Below are 22,603 nucleotides of genomic sequence, written 5' to 3' on the forward strand. Positions count from 1 at the left end.
CCAGAAATTCCAGCCATTGCTGTTCAACTGTTATCCCTGCTAGTGTTCCCTTCCAAGCAATTTTGGCCAGCTCCACTCTCATGCCTTTGAATTCCCTTTACTCCACTGTATGACTGATACATCTGACTTTAGCTTCTCCTTCTCAAATTGCAAGATGAATTCACTGTATTCATCCTTTCAAAGTATGTCTGTCTGTCTGTTTTTGATTTTGTCTGCTTTTTACATGACTTTGCAACATCTCGTTGATTGCAAATTTGCCTTCTCATCAATAGACAATAGACAGTAGGTGCAGGAGTAGGCCATTCGGCCCTTCTAGCCAGCACCACCATTCACTGTGATCATTGCTAATCACAGTACCTTGTTCCTGCCCTCTCCCCATATCCCTTGACCCCGCTATCTATAAGAGCTCTATCTAACTCTCTCTTGAATGCATCCAGAGACTTGGCCTCCACTGCCTTCTGGGGCAGAGCATTCCACATATCCACCACTCTCTGGGTGAAAAAGTTTTTCCGCATTTCTGTTCTAAATGGCCTACCCCTTATTCTTAAACTGTGGCCTCTAGTTCTGGACTCACCCATCAGCGGGAACATGCTTCCTGCCTCCAGTGTGTCCAATCCCTTAATAATCTTATATGTTTCAATCAGATCCCCTCTCATCCTTCTAAATTCCAATGTATACAAGCCCAGTCGCTCCAATCTTTCAACATATATCAGCTTCTCTTTGCTAGCATTCTCACTACGCACTTCCTCTGTTTGTAAACCATCTACCCCATCCTCATCACTATCACTCCGGTTTCCCGAACAACTCTAGCAAATTTGCCCTCAAGGATGTTGATCCCCTCGGGCTTAGGTATAACCAATCTCTTTTGTACGAGTCATACTTTCCACAGAAGAGATGTCAACAGTTCAAAAATCTGAAACCTCACCCCCCACACCAGTTCCTCAGCCATGTATTCATCTGCCAGATCATCCTATTCTTGCCCACACTGGTGTGTGGCACATGCAGTAATACAGAGATTACTGCCCTGGAGGTCTTGTTGTCAGCTTTCTACCTAGCTCCCTAAAATCTCTCTTCAGGACCTTCTCACCTTTCCTACCTTCATCATTGGTGCTAATATGTACCAAGGCATCTGGCTGCTTACCCTCCCCCTTTAGAATGCTGTTAACCCAATCTGAGACATCCCTGACCCTGGCACCTGGGAGGCAACATACCATCTGGGTGTCTCTATCGCACCCACAAAATCTCATCTCACAGTCTCTGACTGTGGAGTCCCCTATCACCACTTCAGGCCTCTTCACCTCTGTTCTCTTCTGAGCCACAGCACCAGACTCAGTGCCAGAGACCCAGTCACTGTGACTCCATCCCCACCCCTCCCACCCATTAGGTCATCCCCTCAACAGTATCCAAAGTGGTATATTTATTATTGAGGAGAACGGCCACAGGGGTGCTCTGCAATGGCTACCTATTTCCCTTCCTCCTCCTGACAGTCACCCAATTGCCTGCCTCCTGCAACCCAGTGGTGACTACCTCACTGTACCTCCTATCTACCATTTCTTCAGTCTCCCATATGAGCTTAAGGTCATTGAGCTGCAGCTCCAAGTTCCTTTAACACATTCTCTGAGGAGCTGCAGCTCAGTGCACTTGGTGTAGATGCAGTTTATCCAGGATGCTGGAGGTCTCCCAGAATTCCCACATCTCACAAACAGAACAAAGCAGTGCCCCTGGAGCCACACTCACTATTAACAGTGCCCTAACAGACAGGGTTTAGGGCTTTGGAATTTGGAGCTCTAATTTCCTCCACTAATAAGGAATTTGTACATCCTGCCCGTGAACGCGTGCGTTTCCTCTGTGTGTTGTGATTTCCTCCCACATTTTAAAGATAGACTGGTTAGCAGGTTAATTAGTCACTGTAAATTGTTCTTCAATTATGCAAGGGTTAAATAGTGGGTTGCTAGGTGGTGCAGCTCATTGGGTCAGATAAGCTTGTTCTGCACTGTATCTTTAAATAAATAAAAAATAAAACAAGGGATGGATATGAGAACAGATGAGGAAGTAGCGTTTAGTTGAAAAAAGTTTTCTTGGAGCTTCCTCCTTTTCGAGATCAGATGGATGAATGGTCTATTTCTATACTTAAGATTTTTCATCCTAGATATATATTGGGGAAGACAAAGGCTGTATCATGTGGCAATACATTCTGATATTGGAACCATACATTTGATTTATTATGTTTAATTCCCAATGATCAAAGGATAAATTCAGTTCTTGATTGACGGCATCTCACATTAATTGATAGATAGATACTTAATTAATCCCAAAGGAAATTACAGTATCACTGTAGCATTACAAGTGCACAGATATACAAATATTAATAGAGAAGTAAGAAAGAATAAAACTAAGTACCTTAAAAATAATTTGTACAAGGTTTACAAGTCAAACATTACAAGATCCTTCCCCAGCTACAGGTTGATCATTATAGAGTCTGCTGGCCAAGTTTAAGAAAGACCTCATATAGTGCTTTTTGGAGCAGCACAGTTATCATTCTCCATTACTGCAAGTGCCCCTCTGTTCAGCCAAGATAACATGTAGGCGATGAGAAACATTGTCCAGAATTGCCAGGACTTTTTGGAGGGTCCTTTGTTCTACCACAACCTCCAGTATGTCCAGTTTGACTCCTATAACAGTCAGCTTTTCTAATTAGTTTATTGAGCCTGTTTGCATCACCATTGCCATTGCCCTAGCACATTTACCATGTAGAAGATTACACTGGTGACAACAGACTGGTAGAACATGTGAAGGAGAGGCCTGAATAAGCCAAAGGACCTCAATGTCCCAGGATTATTTCTCCAGATCAAAAAAACATTATATTTCTGCCCTTTTATCTATTCAGCTATGTATGTATCAAGTTTACTGATTATTTCATCTGTGTCTTCTTTCTTTATCTTAATTTTTCTTTTTGGTGGGAACTTTCTACAAACGTTTGTACATAAACTCATAGTTGGATACATAACAGGCTGTTTGACCAACTTAGTCTGTGCTGACAATCAAAGCCACTTATGCTGGGCTCCACAACCCTTTTGAACAGACAATTTCAAAACTTCATTACCTTCTAAATGAAATGTCTATGCACCTCAATTTTACATGGCCACTCCCTTATTTTATATCTTTGTCTCCCACTAAGGTGGATTGACAACTACTCTGTCATACCACTTCAGAATATTATATGTTTCAATAAAATCACCCTAACTCGGAACTCTAAAGAATACAGAACCGACTTCTTTAGACACTCATGACCCACCTCAAATTCCAGAAGTTAGCTTGGTGAATCTCATTTGCACTGCCTCCAATACATGTAAATCCTTTCTTAAATAAGAGTCCCAAAACAATGCTCAGTACTCCAAATGTAGCATTGACACCATATGTGAATGTAACAATACTTAGCTATCCAGTTGATTTGTTTAACCAAAGTACATGACCTTATGCTTTCCAAATTAAAATCCATTTGTTAAGTTTTTGCCCACTCACTCAACCCATCTATATCTTGTTGCAAAGCACTAAAGCTTCATCGCGATTTTCTGTCCATCTATTTTAATTTCATAAGCAAATTTGGATACCAGACATTTTAAATGATGCGTTGGAGCCTCTGCATCCAACACATCCTTCTCCGCAATGCCTGCCAGATCCAAAGGGATCCTATCAAACACACCTTTACCTCCCCCACCCCACTCTCCTCTTTTCACAGGGAATTCTCCCTCTGTGATTCCCTTGTGCATTCATCACCGCCCACTAATCTACCTCCCAGCAGCTAAACGTGCAAATGGCCAAAGTGCTACACCTGCCCATTCACCTCCTCCTTCACCTTCACTCAGAGTGCCAAACTGTTCTTCCAGGTAAGACAACACTTTACCTGTGAATCTGCTGGGGTCTTCTATGATATCTGTTGCTTCTGAGGTGGCCTTTTACATTGGTAAGGCCGGTTGTAAATTGGGGGACTGTTTAGTCGAGCGCCTCCACTCCATCCGCCTGCAGTGGTGCTTCCTAGTAGCCAAACATTTTAACCTGCATTTCCATTCCTTTTCCAATATCAGTCCATGATCTCCTCTTGTGCCACAATGAAGGCACCCTCAGGGTGGAGGATCAACACCTAGGTAATCTCCAGTCTGTAGGCACGAATATCAATTTATCCTTCTGGTATATAAAAAAACATTTCCCTCCTCCTCCCCTCTTCTTCTATTCCCCACTCTGGCCTCCTAACTTTTCTCACATGCCTATCACCTCCCCTTCATGCCCCTCCTCTTTCACTTTCTCCTATGGTCCACTCTCTTCTACTTTCAGATATTTTCCTCTCCAGGCCTCTACCCCTCCCACCCACCTGGCTTCAGCTATCACCTTCTAGCTACCCTCCTTCCCTCCCTCCATCTTTTTATTCTGGCATCTTGCCCTTCCTTTCCAGTCCTGAAGAACGAATTGAGCCCTAAACTTCAATTGTTTGTTAATTTCCTGCCTGGCCTGCTGAGTTCCTCCAGCATGTTGTATATGTTACCTTACATTTCACCCTATCCTCCAGATAATTAATAAAAATAATAAATAACAGAGCTAAGGACCGATCCTCGGGCCACTACACTAGTTTACAAACTTACAACCTGAAAAAAGTCACTATCCAGATTATCTATATTCAATCCATTCTAATACACTATTCCCAGTACTTTGTGCTCTTATTTTATGAAAAAGCCTTTTACATGGCACTTTATCAAAACATTTCAGGAAATTTAAAGCACTATTTCTTTCCATCAACTTTTCTTGTTACATCCCTGAAAAGTTCTAGTATAAGTTTGTCAAATACAATTTACCTTTCATTAAAGAACATTGACTTGGTTTGATTACATTAACATTGTCTAAAAGGTTTGTTATTTCTCCTTAAGTTTTCAGCTCCAGTATCTTGTCAATAACAAACAATAACTAGCAGAGCTATAGTTTCCTACCTTTTTGCCTCTTTTTCTTCTTGAACAAGGTAATGACATTTACCATGTTTCAATCCATTGGTACTCTCCCAGTCTCAAGTGCATTTTGGAAAAACTTCCACCTGTGGCTCTCTGCAGCCGCTTCCTTTAACAAAAATCTAAGATGCTAGCTATCAGTCCTGGTAATTTATCTGCCTTTAGTTCCATTAGGGTTCCAATGCTTTGTTCCTCATTATAGTGAATTTATTGCCCCTGTACCAATAATTCAGCCTTTTCATATTGGTTGTTGCTTTAGTCCAGTAATTCTGCTACAGTATGTTGCAAAGCAGGCAGAGAAGCAATGTATTAACATTCAGAACAGTTCAGAATATTCAATCTCAGCAAAAGTTTATAGGTTTATTATGTAAATAGTTTAAGTGTTCCACTTTGTAAAATAAACTATAATTTCTTTGGCTATTTAAAGGCTGTGTCATGTTTGTGCAGGCAACACAGATCTGAAACAGTATTTTTTTTTCATTTCATGGATGCTACTTGGCTCCCTGAATACTTCCAGCATTTTCTGGTTTTATTTCAAAATAATCCTGTTCTATTTTTATTTATTATTTGTTTTACACTAAGCATAATTTTACTGTTTTAATTACCCATGTACATTTTCTATTTATTATTGTTCACTGTACTATTTATTTAAGTAATTCCAAGTGTTATTTGGAGAAAAGCCCAGCAATATTCCATCTAAAATGTCTCCAGTTCACTTATCAAAGATAGTCTGAAATATTTTTATATACTCAGGTGGGCATGGGTTTCAGAATAATAATGTTCAATGGAGGGTGTTTTTCATTTGTTTATCTATACAAGGACTGCCATGGCTTTTCTATGTTCCCTGTTTTCTCCAGCTTAATTGGTCTCAATTGTTTGACAGAAAAACAGATGTCTTACACCAAGCACCGATAGGCTGTTTTTCAGAAGCTCAAATCAAAGTTCACATGAAGGAAACACAACCAGGTTCTCTCTAGAGGAATTATATAACAAAAAGATGAAGGTGTTGCATGCTTGCTAAACTTGAAATTTACTGGGAGTGTATGCCCCACAATTCACTACTTCTGAAATATGAAAAATATCAGGTGATAGGAAGACTAGAACTTGCAAAAGTACAAAAACCTCCAAACGCATAATAGGTTGAATTAACAATCAATAGTTGTTGGTAATATCTCTAATAAATATTTATACATACCTGATTTCAGAGGCATTTTCACAAAGTCTTCTTATAAAAGCATATGCAGCATTCCTAGCTAATCAACCTGAATCTTTACTCTGTAACATTATCATAGCAGAGCTGAAATCAAAAGGTTCTCAGTAAAAAAAAAACATAATGGAGACACAGACATTTTATATTTTGTGTTTCTGAAGGTTTTCTCTTGTTACTAAAAGCAAAAACAAAATCATGTGCCTTTAGCATCTTGAACCTTTTGGGGATTGAATCATCTGATAGTGTTGTTCAAAGTACAAATGAAAGCATTAAGATGGAGCCTGACTAATAACGTCAAATCATTTCTGCTGTTGACAGACTATTTTCAGAAACAACCGGCAATCCTCAGAAGAATAATCTACATGAAACAAACAAAGGCAACTGCATTTGTTGCTCTAGAAATATTCAATGGAAGTATGAAGATAAAATTCACTGTGGCCTATTTGATGACACAAACCTAGCAAAGAAATGACTTCTGTATCCGAATGAATAAATGAGAACTTGGGGAGAATAAAATGGGATTGGGGTTAGATTAGCATAAATGAGTGCTTGAGGGTCAGCACATGACTGGTAGGCCAAATGGTCTGTTTCCGTGCTATAAGATCATTCATTCCATGTTTGAGTTTTTATCATAGAACTCCAATCTATTAGTCCAGTAAGTGAATCACTGTCCACTGGCTAGAACTTGCTCTGTTGTCACTAATAGCAGGTGGCAACAAGATAATTATAAACTATTTTGGTAATGACTTTTATTGAATCCATAGGACAATGCAAAATAATTTCAAATAATATTTTGACATCAAACACAGAAAAACATTGGTCGTCATTTCCTATAATTAAAATTCTGGCTGTAATATATTGTAAGAGGTTGAACAGAGTAAACACTGGTAATACCTTCTAAAGTCTGTGTATTCATGTAAGTGACAAAAACTGGCTGCTATTATAAATAAAACATAAGAAAGTGGAAGTGGTGCTATTGATCATAAAACTGCTATCAAATCGTATATGATAAAAACGTAAACTGGGTGGAAAACTGGTCAGATACACATATGTCCAGTCCACACCAAATATAAAGAGAAATCTAATTCAGCTAATAACTGCCTACTTTCAATCAAAGTTATGATTGACAGTGCTAATAATTGGCACTCTCAAATAAACTAACCAATTCTCAGGTTATGTTTTACTAAAACAGCTTAGTTCCAAACATGAGTTGAATTCCAGAGATGAGGTGAGAGTGACTGCCCTTGACATGTAGATCACCAATGACCAGAAACTCACCTATATTAACCACATAAATACTGTGGCTACAACTGGTCAGAGGCTGGAAAGCCTTTAGAGAGTTATAAATTTTGTTACTTTCTATAAGTTATATGTCAGAAGCTTGACAGAATACTCTGCATTTGTTTGTATGCATGCAACTCAAAGAGTATTTTAGAAACTCAAAACTATCAAAGTTAAGCAGCCTACTTAATTGACACTATTCACCTCCCTAAATGTCCACTCTTTCCACCAGAGGCACACTGTGTCTGTAGTTACACTACCTGCTGAAATGCACTGTGGTTTCTTTCCTAAGCTACTGCTCCCAAAGTTGCAGGCTTCATTATCAAAATGAACAAGTTCGGCAGTCATATCATAACCATCAGCAGGTTTTTTCTTGAAATCATGCATTGTCTTGTCCCTTTATGGTTGAGTCTCTCTCTCTCTCCCCCTCTCTCTCTCTCTCTCTCTCTCTCTCTCTCTCTCTCTCTCCCCCTCTCTCTCTCCCCCCCCCCCCCCGTCCGTCACTCTGTCACTTATTCACTCATACATAAAGTAGCATGCAGTACTTGTTACAAGTCTTGATGCCTGTCAGTTGAATATTACAAGCTCCTCCTGACATGAAGGTAGTGGAAGTATTGCTTGAGAGTGCCATGTGTATGCTCTGTAATTCTCTTTGTGGCAGCATGGCTGGTCATTGTAAGCCTGCTGCTTCTAACCAAACTCAGCAGCCTCTTCATGGGTGGATAAATCTTGTCTTATAGAAACTAACTTCTAACTTACAATATTGATTTAAATGTAGGTGGAAAAAAGCCTGACACAGCATGATAAAATCAGGATGGGTGCCAAGACAAAAAACATTAATCTTCCTTGTGCACTACCGTTAATTACATTTCAACTGCCTATTGATACATGGGGATTCTTACAGCTCATCAAAATGATCGTTTAGAAGGGGAGCACAAAGTTAGAGCATTACCTTCAATACATACAAAATTCCAATCTGCAATAGTATGGAAATTGGACATTAACAAATTTGAATCAATTGAACTATAATTTTAATGAAAGAATGTCAATGTGATCATTACTCCAAATGTGCACTAAATATGCTATAAGAGCCTGTTGGTCAGACACAGAAATATGCAGGGAATGGAGGAATACTTATCATGAAAAGGCAGAAGAAAATTAGCTTAATTCAACATTGTTTGGTGCAGGCACTGTAGGTCAAAAGGCCTGTTCTTATGCTTTATTGTTCTATATTCTAGGTTGTATGTTCTATGACTTTAAAATTTATCAAAATGCGAACAAGACATTTTCTACTGAATCACAATGACTGAAACTAATTATTGCTACATAAAATATAGAATTTAACCAAAAGAACGATGGCAATAGAATTTTGAAAAGGAAACATATTAACATTCAGCAATCCCATTTTGTAATCAAACTTATAGTGTAACTGTCATGAATTATTATGAAAAAATAAATTCCCCTTATTGAGAAATATTTTTAAAGTCAAAAGTAAATTACAAATCCTCCTACATAAACAGTTCACAGTGGCGAATTAATGATTACCACCTGCCTTGCCTAATAGGAAATATTTGTTAATTTTCCAATTCATAATTTCTGAATGTTTAGCTGTCAATATAATTTTTCTAATATAAATTATTTGGATTTCCTGTATCTTCAGTATTTTGATTTCATACAGAATCGAGTAAAAGTTGTTATTATATGGAACAGATTTTTCTTTCAAATCAAAACTGAAAATCTTTTCAGAGGGCAGATGTAACTAAGAAAATTCTTGAACAGTGATAGCTGGTGAAGTTTATATTTTGCAGTCTGAGTATGAATTTCTACAACAATGAGTAAAAATGTTTGGTCTCTTTTACTTCTTAAAATAAATTACATTAAATCAGTGTCATCAAAGTCAATGGAAGAAGTGTTCATTCTGCAGAGGTACCTTTCTCTTGCTGAGTTCTTTCACTGTAGCATGGATATTGTAAGTAGTTGCATTAGAAGACACAAAAAATATAATCTGCAGGAAGGTCATTTATTTGATTAATAATCATTCATTATACCATCCCAAATTAGTTAATTCACACCATTATAACAAAAGAGAAACAAAGGTGAGAAAGCAAATAGGAAAATTTAACGTAAATGGAATGAAAACTAATAGTGCATATTGACATGGAACATACAATTCTATGCTTGACTGAATTATGAATAGAATTTATTGCTACTATGGAGTACTATTGGAACTATGTAATCAAAGTACAGCATTACACAATATAACACCATGGTAATTATCTCTAGCCATATCAAAATGGTGCTTTATTTAAACTGACCTATAATAGGCAAACTTACATTACATTCTTATCTTCAAAGCTAATAGAAAGGAAAAAAGGTCTTATTCTTTCACTTTTCAGTGTAAGAATCCAGGATTTAAAACAAAAATATATTTTCATTAAATATTATTCTCTTTGCAATTGCATTGTAAGTTCTCCTGTATATTGTTGCAGAAAACAAGTTCAGAAGTAAAGTTCAAGTTAAAATAAAATGCACTCTGTGTTGGAAAGCTAAATAAGAAACTAGAAACCAAGAGAAGATTAGAGACAGGGAAAAATGCTAAATTGGGAAAAGGCTATTTACAACTGTATTCGCAGTAGCTGAGGAGAGTGTATTGGGAATAACTGTTATTGGGTAAGTCCAGATATGACATATGCGAGTCATTCAAAGGACGCCTGTCAGAAATCAGGACCAACATATTCCTGTGAGGAAGATAGGCAAGGGTAGTAAAGTTTGGGAAAATGCAAATTTCTTCAAAAAGGAAATGGAAGCATATATAACTTCAAGAAGCTGAATTTGGATGGAGCCTTTAAGGCATATAAAGGAAAGAGGACTGTGGTGAACTATGTGCCTGTCTGGACACGCCCCCTGCTGACTGCTCCTTTGGCTCCTCCCACAGGCCCCTGTATAAAGGCAATCTGAGGACTGCCGCTCGGCCTCAGTCTCCAGGACATAGTATGATGGACACTCACTCCTGGTTCCTTCTTCTAGTCAATAAAAGCCGATATCTCGCCTTACGTCTCAGTGTGAGTTATTGATGGTGCATCAAGGACAAAACTTAAACAGGGCTAAAGGCATGACATGAAGTGTCCTTGTCAGATAGGATTAAAGAGAATTCCAAAGCATTGATACATTCATTACAAACAAGAGGATAACTAAGGAGAGGGTAGAACCACTTAAAGATAGAGGAGTGAACATTTGCCAGGTCACAGAAAGTAGGCAAGGTATTAAAAATTACTTTACATCAGTATTCACTAAGGACATGGACATGGAGGATTATGGAGGGTAAACTGATATTCCATGGCATTTTGATATCAAAAAACAGGTAGTGTTAGTGCTCTTGAAGAACAATACATGAGGCATGATTGGATCTATCCCAAGTTATCTCAAGAGAGCAGATTATTAGGACTCTGACACAGACCTTTGTATTCTCTTTAGTCTTAAATGAGGTCTTAGAGGTTTGGAGAACAACAAAAAGACCACAGGAACAACTAAGGAACTTATAGGCCTATTAGCTTCATACCAATGTGGGAGAAGATTCATAAGGGCACGATCAATGCAATAGAAAATCATAGGCTTGTTAAGGAAAGTCAGCATGGCTCTGTGTAGGAAAGGTTATGTCTTGCAATCTTCATTGAGCTTTTTGAGGAGCTGACAAAGCTGATGGATGAAGGTTTGGTAGTCAATGAGGTCCTTCATGGTAAGCCGATCCAGAAGTTTAAGGCACATGGGATCCACGGAGGCTTAATAGATTGGATTCAAATTTTGGTTGGCCATAGAAGACAGAGGATAATGGTGGATGGATGCTATTTTGGTTGGAAGTCTGTGATCATTGGTGTTCCGTAAGGATCATCGCTGGAGCCTATGTTGTTTGTAATATATATATCAAAGGATTCAGGAGGATGTAGACCTGTTAGAAATGAGGACAGAAATGTGGCAGATGGAGGTTAATCTGGACAAGTATGAGATGTTGCACTTTGGGAGGTCAAAAGTAAGAGGAAAAGGCAGGATCCTTAGAAGCATTGAGGGTGAAAGTCTATTGCTCCCTGAAAGAGGCAACATAAGCAGATGGGGGTAAAGAAGATGTATGGTAAACTAGCCTTCATAGGTAGGCATTGAGTATAAAAGTTGGGAAGTCATGTTGCAGCTATATAAAACTTTGTTAAGTCCACATTTGAAGTATTGTATGCAGTTTGGTCACCACATTACAGGAAGAATGTGGAGCTTTGGAGGGGGTGCAGAGGAGATTCACCCATGTTTTTACTCAATGACAGTATTCTCTAAAGTAAAGGATTCTAAAAACTCATAAAGTCCATAAAGTCTGGAACTACAAGGAGAAGTAGGGTAAACTTGGATTGCTTTTCTGGAGTGCTGAAGGTGGAGGAACTATCTGCTAGAAGTATATAAAATTGTAAAAGCCATAAAATTACCATAGCCTTTATCCTGCGATGGAAATACCAAATAGTAGAAGGCGCAGCTTTAAGCTGAAAGGGAGAAAGTCTAAAGGATCTTAATAAGGATTTTTTTATATACAGGTGCTTGGAATATGCTGCCAGAAGAAATGGTGGAAGTAGACACAAAAGCAATGTTCAAGTGGCATTTAGAGAGTAAACAGGCAGGGAATAGAGAGATACAGACCATGGAGAAGCAGATAGGATTAGATTAAATAGGCATCATGGTTGGTACAGACATCATGGGCCTAACAATGTTACTGTGCTGTACCATTTATGTTTCGTGTAAATTGCTGGTCCATCAACATTCCAACAAAGAAGATGTATTAACAATAGGGGTCCGGATCATTTTCTACCATGATATGATAACCAGAGAATAAATTTGAAGGTATGTTTTGATGTTCCCAGCAGTTTCTGTTTGATTTTTTTCCTCTGTTCTTGGCCATGTGCTTATTTTTGATCTACCTGCTCAGTTCCCAAAAGTTTGAGAGGTGCGACTTAGACAACTTTAAATGCAACTGTGTAAAAATGTGAGATTTGAATGTCTTCAGGAAATAACAAATTATAGTTATATATGCATTTCAAAATATAGAATAAATATTCTGCTCTGCAGAACCAATGAAGCTGCAATTTATTTCCCTATGCAAATGGGAAATGCATTACTGAAATTACAGACCCTTGATGAAAACCATCACCATTTTATTCATCAAATATATCCAATTATTTCAAATAATCCAAAGGCAGGCTTCAGTTCACTACCAAACAGGCAAAAATGAAGCCTGGTCAACAAAATAAAGTCAATTCTTAAAACTACTCATAGTGACATACTGATCCGCTCACCATTTTCTTGCTGCTCCTCTCATAATTTCTTCACTGAAGACATAAAGATTCTGGTCATACTCAGCAGATCAGACGGTATCTGAGAGCAATGAACCAGAGTTAACAGTTCAGGAGGGAGACAAACTTTTGAAAGTCTGGGGAAATGGGGCTATGGGGAAATGGGGCTATGGGGAATGGCACAGATCAGCCACAATCATGTTTGAATGGCAGAGGCCAGGTGTCATATTTCAGCTCTTATTTCTCACATTCTTGTACTGGAACTGATTAAATAAGTAATACAAAAATCTTGCATTAGCTCTCTTTTGACAAAATGGTAGAGTTAATCCCAAAAAAATCTCATTGTAGAAGGGATTCCATGAATTTTATTTGTGCTTATTATTTAACTTTTTGATAATATACACAAGAAAACTAGTAAGTTAAATTCTTTCTACCATAGGGGAAGAGATTTCCATTTATGTACACACTTTTGAAAACTGGAACTATTTAAGTTCATAGCCTCAGTATAGTGGATTCTTACCGCTGAGTCAAGAGGTCACTGGTTTAAGAAATCATCTTTTATTATTTAATCTCTAAAACCTTATTGTAATTTCAAATGCATTTATTTGAGTACCCATATTTTAATGATATTGTTTCAATTTCCTTTGTCTTTCGTCATTAATATATCAGGCTCTGAATCAACTGAAAAATACTTCACTTATTTGTTCACTACATATGGTACCTATTTCAGTTGCAAGCCCACTCATTGTGTCAACATTTCAACTTTCTTTGCTCTTGTAATCAAATGACCAATACTTAAAAGCCAAAATACAATTTACTTCTGTGTATTTCTGTTAATAACTCCGTGACTGCAGATGTTATCACATGATTACCCAATCAATACATCTTTGACTTAACTGTAAATTTTACTACTTAAAGTTGTGATTCCTTTCTCTCTTCTTAACAAAAAAATTTTCATGTATTGCCACATCTTTCACTTGTTTCTTATTTACATAGCCCCAATCAACTAATACTTAACAGTTTTCCATATGTGCACATGAAAATAAGACAGATTCTGGTACAAATTCAGCTAGTAGCCATTAAGTCCACCTTTTCAATCAAAAATATCCAATTACTCTAAACTTCAGGTTTAACCTCCACAAAGTGTTCTTGTATGGTAATATTTATATTTTTTTCTATTCTTTTTACAAGTATGATTGTTATATATCATTGCATTTTCTTTGTCTGTGGACTTGGTAGTTTTCTTAAGGATCTGATTAAACCATTTAGCACACCTCTAAAAGCAGTATTGACCATCTTTAATTAGCATATATTTTCTAGGTGTACAATTTTTTTCGGTAAGAAGTTCAAACACTTTACGATGACCAAGATGAATCTGACATGCAGCCTATAGGAGAAAAAGAATGTCAATATTTATGATATCATTGTAGATACAGTATATTTTGGTACATAGCCACCAGATTAGTTCTAACTGCTATTAGTATGTCTGCAGTTGCCAATTTATTAATAATTTAGTTTGAAAAATAAAATTAATTTTCCTTTCCATTCACAGAATTTAGTTCTGTAACATTCCAGTTTAGTATCACAATTTTACAGCGCAAACCAAATTAGTGCTGGGTCTGTTCATTTCTAGTCACCTCCGAATCTTTTCATGCTGTCTGCAATTTTTCCTAACCTGCAGCAAGCTTGGTGAGAATTGGGCAATGCAGCATTGCTTGAATTGTTGCCATTCAGCTAAATCCAGCTAAAAGAGCTGAAACCTTTTATCCAATTACTTGAAAAAGTGTTTGAGGTGGGTTGTTTTGAAAATATTGCATGTTAAAAGTAGGATAGTAAGGGTTTTTTTTCTGATGAATTGTCAGAAATGTTATAGGAGGAGATGCCACAGAAACAAAGCTGAACACCATCGTTTTAAACCTCTTGCAAAATCAATGAACAAAATGCACAGGTGGAGGATTCAAATTCTTTTCATATTGTCACCACAGCGGATAGAATTCAGAAGCTATTAAAAAATATATACAGGGTATATCACTACCATTGCACAAGACAAGGCACAAACACAATTAATTACTTGCCACTCCTTCAGGGAGATAAGATACAAAGGCCAAACATAGCTTTGGACTTTCAGTGCACTTTTATTGCATAACAACTGTAAAAAATTGGAAGTCCAACTGAAGACTAACCCTACCATCATATAATGTTATAACCATCATAGGGAAGAATGCAGATTATCATCTTCAATACCCATGCTTAAACTTAAGCAGCCATTAATTTTCTGTTAGCTTATGAGGATAATATAAGCAGAAGCTTTGAAAACAATAATACAATTTAATATTTATCTATTTTTTGAAATACTGCGTGGAAGAGCCCCTTCTGGCCCCTTGAGTCATGCTGCCCAGCAATCCCCCGATTTAATCCTCAATTAATTACAGGAAAATTTACAATGACCAATTAATTTACTAACCAGTAAGTCTTTGGACTGTGGGAAAAAACTGGAGCACCCAGAGGAGGCCTACCAGTCACGAGGAGAAAGTACAAACTCTGTACAGATAGCAGAGGAAATTTACAGTACATCATTGGTACTGTAAAGCGTAGTGCTAATCACTGTACTACCCGTGAGTACAGAGAAGGTGCTCTACATTGATTCATTGATGAAGGGATTGATGTACAAAGTAAACTAGAGTGATCTGGCCAAATACTCATTGGAGTATTGAAGAAGTAATCATTGAATCTTCACTAGAGTCATAGAGTTGTGCAACACAGAAATAAGATACTGGTCTGTCTTCTGTCCAGCTTATCCATATCAACAATTTTGCCCTGTCATTCTACACATTTGCCAGATTTTAAACACTTAATTTTAAATTAATGTAATTAATTATATAAAAGTTTTCCATTATTATTTTGGACAGTTTGTTGGGAGAGGTTATGGAAAGGTAGTACGGGAGCACATTTTACAAGCTTTCATAGAAATACAAAATCAGTCAATAGTAGAATATTTGAGAGGTATGAATTGTATAGGATGTACCAGTCTTGGATTTTGAACTAATTGCCTGAATTACAGTATAATACCACACATTTCAACCCAAGTAACTGAATTACTGTATTTGTATCCATTAGTGTGTTCAACAGTAATTTTGGTCATGAAATATATTACACCAGATGGAAATCTGGCTGTTAAATGTCATCAATAATAGCTGCTTTATGTGTACTTAGCATCTTCAAATAATGTGAACCAGTCGAAAATAAGAGCCTGTGGCTTTTCTGTGCATTACAGGCATCAATCTGCATTGCCTAATGCCATAAGCACCTCAATATTGTTAACAGCTTCCCTACAGATTAAGAAGCTGAACGTATGAGGAATATGTCTCCAGGCCTATTCTCAGTGGAGTTCACAATGTTCCTCATTCAAAAAGAAAACTACAGAATACTGAAAGGCATGGATGTGGAGAAGATGTTTCCATTAGCAGTACACTTTCAGATCTAAGGTCACAGCCTGAGAATAGAGGAATGTCCCTTTAAAACTGATTTGAGGAGAGGCTTCTTTAGGTAGCAGGTGGTGAGTTTGTGGAATCTGTTGCCATAGAGGGATATTGAGGCCAAGACATTGGATACATTTCAGGCAGATTGTTAGGTTCTTGATTGTAAGGAGGTTACGGGTTATAAGAAGGCAGGGCAATAGAGTTGAAAACAAGATCAGCCATGATTGAATGGCTGAGCAGACTCAATGGACTGAATAGCCTAATTCTGCTCCTATACCATCTTAAGTCTAAAAGTCTACTCAAACCATGTTTCAAATTGTGTGGAAATGTATATATGTATCGAACAATTAATCAACTGTATTGTGTTCTTGTACATGAGGCAAATAGGCATTTTATTAGAACTGAGAACGATCCAACTGTTCAGTTACTTTGTTTTTGATTCTAATTATCTTATAGTTGATGTTAACTTGGCAGGTTTGTAGGCGATTCATTTCTGAACATTTTTTTTGAAGTCAGGATGTTATTTATGATGATAGAGGCTGTTCAAATTTTTGCTTAATTGGCCATTTCACAGACAGCCTGCAGACACAGTACAGGTATAGGCAGAGTTGTGTTTTTTTTTGCACATGGCATATTTCCAGGATTTTCCCATTGATGGAAATCTAGGCATCAGTACTGCAGGTTGCTGCTGCAAAACAATAATCTGGGTCAAAGTTTTGGATCAATCTAAATGACATACAATTTATCTGGAATAGAAAGTTTAATTTATGTGATAAAAATAAAGACAACTATGAACATATGTCAGCTGTCTTTTGTATTATATATTTCAATCCAATGCTTACACTTACTAAAACTCATAGGAATATTAAGATTTTCGGATTTCTTCACTTTAATACAAATTTGAACAGTGTGAAGCGTTTTATATATATATACATATACACATACACACACACTGTTCTGACAAGAACCAAGCTGGTACTGCATTAACAAATCCCGCCGGGAAATACCGCAGGCATATTCACGATAACAATTGAGTGTCTCCTCTGGCTGTACCTCACTTCTGATTTATCAAAGGGTGGAACCGAAACCAGATTAAACCATTTATCCTGCAATGCAGTTTTTAATTGAAAAAATAACCAAGCACCTGCATCTTCAGTAAAACGGTGCAGGAAATAGCGCACTCCTCCTGTCGACGGAGATAGGAAACCCCCTTTTGAAATAAATTATCATGTGTTCGGAAAGGGACTGACATCATTTTTTAGTGGTGGAAGTGGCCTAATCTGGCAGTCTCAGATTGGGCAACTTTATCGAAGGCGGCCACGTCCATCACAGGCCTCGAATCATTCACCGACTCGCAAACGGTCCCAACCGCCTCCCCGCGAGGCTATTTCCGGGGGGGGGGGCGCGCTTTAAAATAGCAGCTGCGTCATCGCGAGGCGAAGCGGAAAGTTGATAACAGTGTACTCGCCCCCGCCGCATGCGCGCTTTGTCAGGTGGCTCAGCCTTGCGGCATGACGTCAGCGGGGAGCAGAGCCTGAGTGAGCGGACCGCGGAGTACAGGTACAGCGGACACAAAGCAGGCAGGTGAGCTGAGGCTGGCCTTTCGGGAAGAGAGGATCGCCGCCGCGCCCCTCACAAAATCTTGCTGGTTAATATTTCTGTTGTTTGCTTCGTTTCATTACGAAACATAGACCCGTTTCTGTTGAATGTTGTTTATTAATTTCAAATATATCGTTTTAGTTGCTTAAGGCAAGTTTTACCCTTTTGGCTCTTGGCTATGATTTTTCCATCAATTGCTAGATCAAGTCGTATTTTTATATGTGACCTATTGATTTTTGCCTTATTAATTATCCGTTCAGTTAATTCCGGAGTTTAAAAATCGTAATGACGTAAATCTGGCTTGTTTTCTTGTTATACATTACGGTTACTAATTATGCGTGTATTTGTAATGATGATTCAGCGGCTTGATGAATGTTTTTTAAATGTTTGATTTGTGACCTGTGTCGTCGAAGAACACACCACAAACAACTTCATATTTTAGTCGATGGTTGAGAGAGTATTATATTTTAGCATTAATGGTATTTGTCTCTTTACCCTTTCTCGTTATATGACTTGTAATGTTTCTGACCATTACATTACCAGGCTATTAACATACTAAATGTACAACGTTTAGAATCGATCAAGAATATTTATTTTAAAAACTTTCAACTGCTTTCAACCGACAATCTCCTCGTAGTCTCACCGCCTCTGACCTGATTTATGTTTGTGCCCTTGAAGAAATTGTTTTTGACTTTGTATTTATATAATAGTCACACTTTTAAGTACCGACAAGGTCCATAAAATAACCTGTTTCATTGCATTCTTAACACTTTATTCCATATCGTGGTATCTCCCTGCATGTACTACTTTCTCTCCTCTGCAATCCTTCCACTCCCCTAGCTGTTTATGGCAGGAAGGTGAATAAATTAGGTCAATTGATTAAATTCTGCATTGACTGTAAAGTACTTCATGCCATTATTGACGTTAAATTAATCCAACGGTTTTGTTTTTATTTAGTGTCAATTATTTTCAGGCACTCCTATATTTATTGGGGCCTGGAGTAAGAATAATTTAGGGATTTAGTAATTTGAACTTGGATACTGAACTGTAGCTCCAAACAAGGCAAGATCAAAGTAGAAAACACTGGGGAAATTAACCAATGTGTTTCCATAGTCTGGAAACTAAGATGAATGTCAGGCAGAGTTTGTAGAAACCAGAGTTGAGCTGATCATCACCAGCACCCACACTCATCAGAGTTTAGAAATTTGGATTCCTGAAGCAATTTAAAATATCAGTATTTCATATATAAGCTAGAACTTCCTGTGCTGGCTAATCACGTGTGAAAATTGATCTGCTTCATAAATACAAGCTTGTTAAGTAACTTGTTTGGTTTTTAACCCACAGAAATACTTTAGCATTCTACATGACTGAGAACCCACCACCTTATCCTGGGCCAGGCCCAGCAGGTCCATATCCACCTTATCCACAACAATATGGTCCAGGTGTTAATGCTGCTTACCCTAGTTACCCACCTCCGCCAGGAGCGCAGCCTGTATATCAAGGTTATCCACAGTACGGCTGGCAGAATGCACCACCACAACCAGGGATGGTTTACACAGATGTCCCAAAAAATACAGGTAGGATCGGCTAAGTCTGTTTTGCTAAATCAGTAAATCTAGAATAATTATTTGAAATTATTATTAATGTTTTGTAATTATGCCAAACCAAATGCTTCCTGTTGAACTAAAAGGTTTATTATTTAGGAATTTCTAAATAGTTTGTGGATGACAGCTTACATTTAAGTTCAGTTTTAGATTAAGAAAACACAAATTTGATTTTGGAGAAATGTGTAATTTTGCAGTACTTTCAAGGTACAAAGGGAAACGGGAAGAAGACTGGTATTTGTGGGTTTCCTTGCACCCTGAATAACTGCTTATTGAATAACAAAATGTTTGTTTCAAGTTGAGTTTATAGTCACATGTAAGGTCCAGTAGAAAAACTTGCAGTGGCATCATAGGCACGTAGAGAACATAAATATACATACTTTGTATGCAAGTTGTTTTGACAGTGAAGAAGTTCCCTTTTTTCGGTCAGTGACACTTCCATGTAAGAAGTAATCCACTGTTTTCTGCTGTTGAGGTAGGATTTAGTGCTGTGCAGCTGTTCCTGCGTCTGTTGTTGTGAAACTTAAGGCTTTAATACTTATTTAATAACAGTAGCAGCAAGAAGGGTGCATGACCCAGATGGAAGGGAACGTTGATAACAGATGCCATTTTCTTGAGACATTTCCTTCCTGTAGATGGTTTGAATGGTGGAGAGGGCTCTAGCCATGGTGGATTGGGATATGTCCACTACTCTTCAGTCTCTTGCATCCTTGTTCATTGCCATGCCAGACCATGAAGCAACTAGTACAGTTAGATTACTGGTGACTTACTTAACTCTTTTTTTAAAAAAAAGTGGCGATGTTGGTATGCCAACATCATCATCACAGTGACCTGCTGGGTCCAGTACTAGATGTTAGCACCAGGAATTTAAAGCTGCAAACTCTCTCCACTTCTGACCCACCAGTGAGAACTAGCACATGGTCCCTGATTTCCCCTCTCTACAGTCAACAATTACCTTCTTGGACAAACAAGAGAAAATCTGCTGGTGCTGGAAATCTGAGCAACACACACAAAGTACTAGAACTCAGCAGGCCAGGCAGCATCAAGGAAAAGAGTACAGTTGACGAAGGTCCTGCCGAAGGGTTTCAGCCTGAAACATCGATTGTACTCTTTTCTGTAATGCTTCTTGGCCTGCATTTTATGTGATTTGTTGATGTTGAACATGCTGGAGTAGCACACAACAAAGTGTTCTGTTCTCGTTTGCACACTGATTCATTGTCTCCTATGATTTGACCAACAATGGTGGTGGTGGTGAATTTGTAAATCAGAATCACTTTATTAGACAATAGACAATAGGTGCAGAAGTAGACCATTTGGCCCCTCGAGTCTGCACCGCCATTCTGAGATCATGGCTGATCATTCACTATCAATACCCAGTCCCTGCCTTGTCCCCATATCCCTTGATTCCCCTATCCATCAGATATCTATCCAGCTCCTTCTTGAAAGCATCCAGAGAATTGGCCTCCACCGTCTTCCGAGGCAGTGCATTCCACACCTCCACAACTCTCTGGGAGAAGATGCTCTTCCTCAACTCTGTTTTAAATAACTGACCTCTTATTCTCAATCCATGCCCTCTGGTACTGGACTCTCCCAACATCTGGAACATATTTCCTGCCTCAATCCTATCAAATCCTTTAATTATCTTAAACGTTTCAATCAGATCCCCTCCCAATCTCCTCAATTCCAGCGTGTACAAGCCCAATCTCTCCAATCTCTCTGCGTAAGACAGCCCTGCCATCCCAGGAATCAACCTAGTGAATCTATGCTGCACTTCCTCAATTGCCAGAATGTCCTTCCTTAAACCTGGAGACCAAAACTGTACACAATATTCCAGGTGTGGTCTCACCAGGGCCCTGTACAAATGCAAAAGAACATTCTTGCTCTTGTATTCAATTCCCCTTGTAACAAAGGCCAACATTCCATTTGCCCTCTTCACTGCCTGTTGCACTTGCTCATTCACCTTCATTGACTGGTGAACTAGGACTCCTAGGTCTCTTTGCATTTCTCCCTTGCCTAACTCGACACCGTTCAGACAATACTCTGCCCTCTTGTTCCAGCTTCCAAAGTAGATAACTTCACATTTATTCACATTGAATGACATCTGCCAAGTATCTGCCCACTCACTCAGCCTATCCAAGTCTCCCTGTATTCTCCTAACGTCCTCTTCGCATGTCACACTGCCACCCAGTTTAGTATCATCAGCAAACTTGCTGATATAGTTTTCAATGCCCTCATCTAAATCATTGACATAAATCGTAAAGAGCTGTGGTCCCAATACAGAGCCCTGTGGTACCCCACTAGTCACCTCCAGCCAGTCTGAGAAACACCCATTCACTGCTACCCTTTGCTTTCTATCTGCCAACCAGTTTTCTATCCATGTTGAAACCCTGCCCCCAATGCCATGAGCTCTGATTTTACTCACCAATCTCCTATGTGGCACCTTATCAAATGCCTTCTGAAAATCTAGGTACACAACATCTACTGGCTTACCCTCATCTAACATCCTTGTTACACCCTCAAAAAGCTCCAACAGATTAGTCAAGCATGATTTGCCCTTGGTGAATCCATGCTGGCTCGGCCTAATCCTATTTCTGCCATCTAGATGTGCCACTATTTCGTCCTTAATAATGGACTCAAGCATCTTCCCCACGACTGATGTTAGGCTAACAGGGCGATAGTTCTCCGTTTTCTCCTTCCCTCCCTTCTTGAAAAGTGGGACAACATTAGCCACTCTCCAATCTTCAGGAACTGATCCTGAATCTAAGGAACATTGGAAAATGATTACCAATGCATCCGCAATTTCCTGAGCCACCTCTTTTAGAACCCTCGGATGCAGACCATCTGGACCCGGGGATTTATTAGCCTTCAGTCCTACCAGTCTACTCATCACAGTTTCTTTCCTAATGTCAATCTGTCTCAATTCCTCTGATATCTTATGACCCTGGCCCATCCATACATCTGGGAGATTGCTTGTGTCCTCCCTGGTGAAGACAGATCCAAAGTATGCATTAAATTCTGTTGCCATTTCCCTGTTTCCCATAACAATTTCTCCCAATTCATTCTTCAAGGGGCCAACATTGTTCTTAACTATCTTCTTTCTCTTCACATAGCT

At 38.5% G+C, this 22,603-nt stretch overlaps 1 protein-coding gene across 2 annotated transcripts in view; it reads left to right on the forward strand.

Moving 5' to 3' along the window:
- The first annotated feature begins 17,713 nt into the window (after nucleotides 1-17,713).
- The window catches only part of LOC132405471 (cysteine-rich and transmembrane domain-containing protein 1-like), a 34,394-nt gene continuing 29,504 nt past the window's right edge, over nucleotides 17,714-22,603 (forward strand). The window contains exons 1-2 of one of the 2 annotated variants that reach the window (XM_059990300.1): nucleotides 17,714-17,872; nucleotides 19,232-19,464. In XM_059990300.1, coding sequence (XP_059846283.1) covers nucleotides 17,766-17,872; nucleotides 19,232-19,464 — 340 coding nt within the window. In that variant the 5' untranslated portion in view covers nucleotides 17,714-17,765. Of the gene's footprint in view, nucleotides 17,937-19,231; nucleotides 19,465-22,603 lie in introns of both variants that reach the window. The other variant, XR_009515884.1, reaches the window with a different exon arrangement.

Source organism: Hypanus sabinus, chromosome 15 (assembly GCF_030144855.1).
Source record: "Hypanus sabinus isolate sHypSab1 chromosome 15, sHypSab1.hap1, whole genome shotgun sequence".
In the NCBI taxonomy this organism is placed as follows: domain Eukaryota; kingdom Metazoa; phylum Chordata; class Chondrichthyes; order Myliobatiformes; family Dasyatidae; genus Hypanus; species Hypanus sabinus.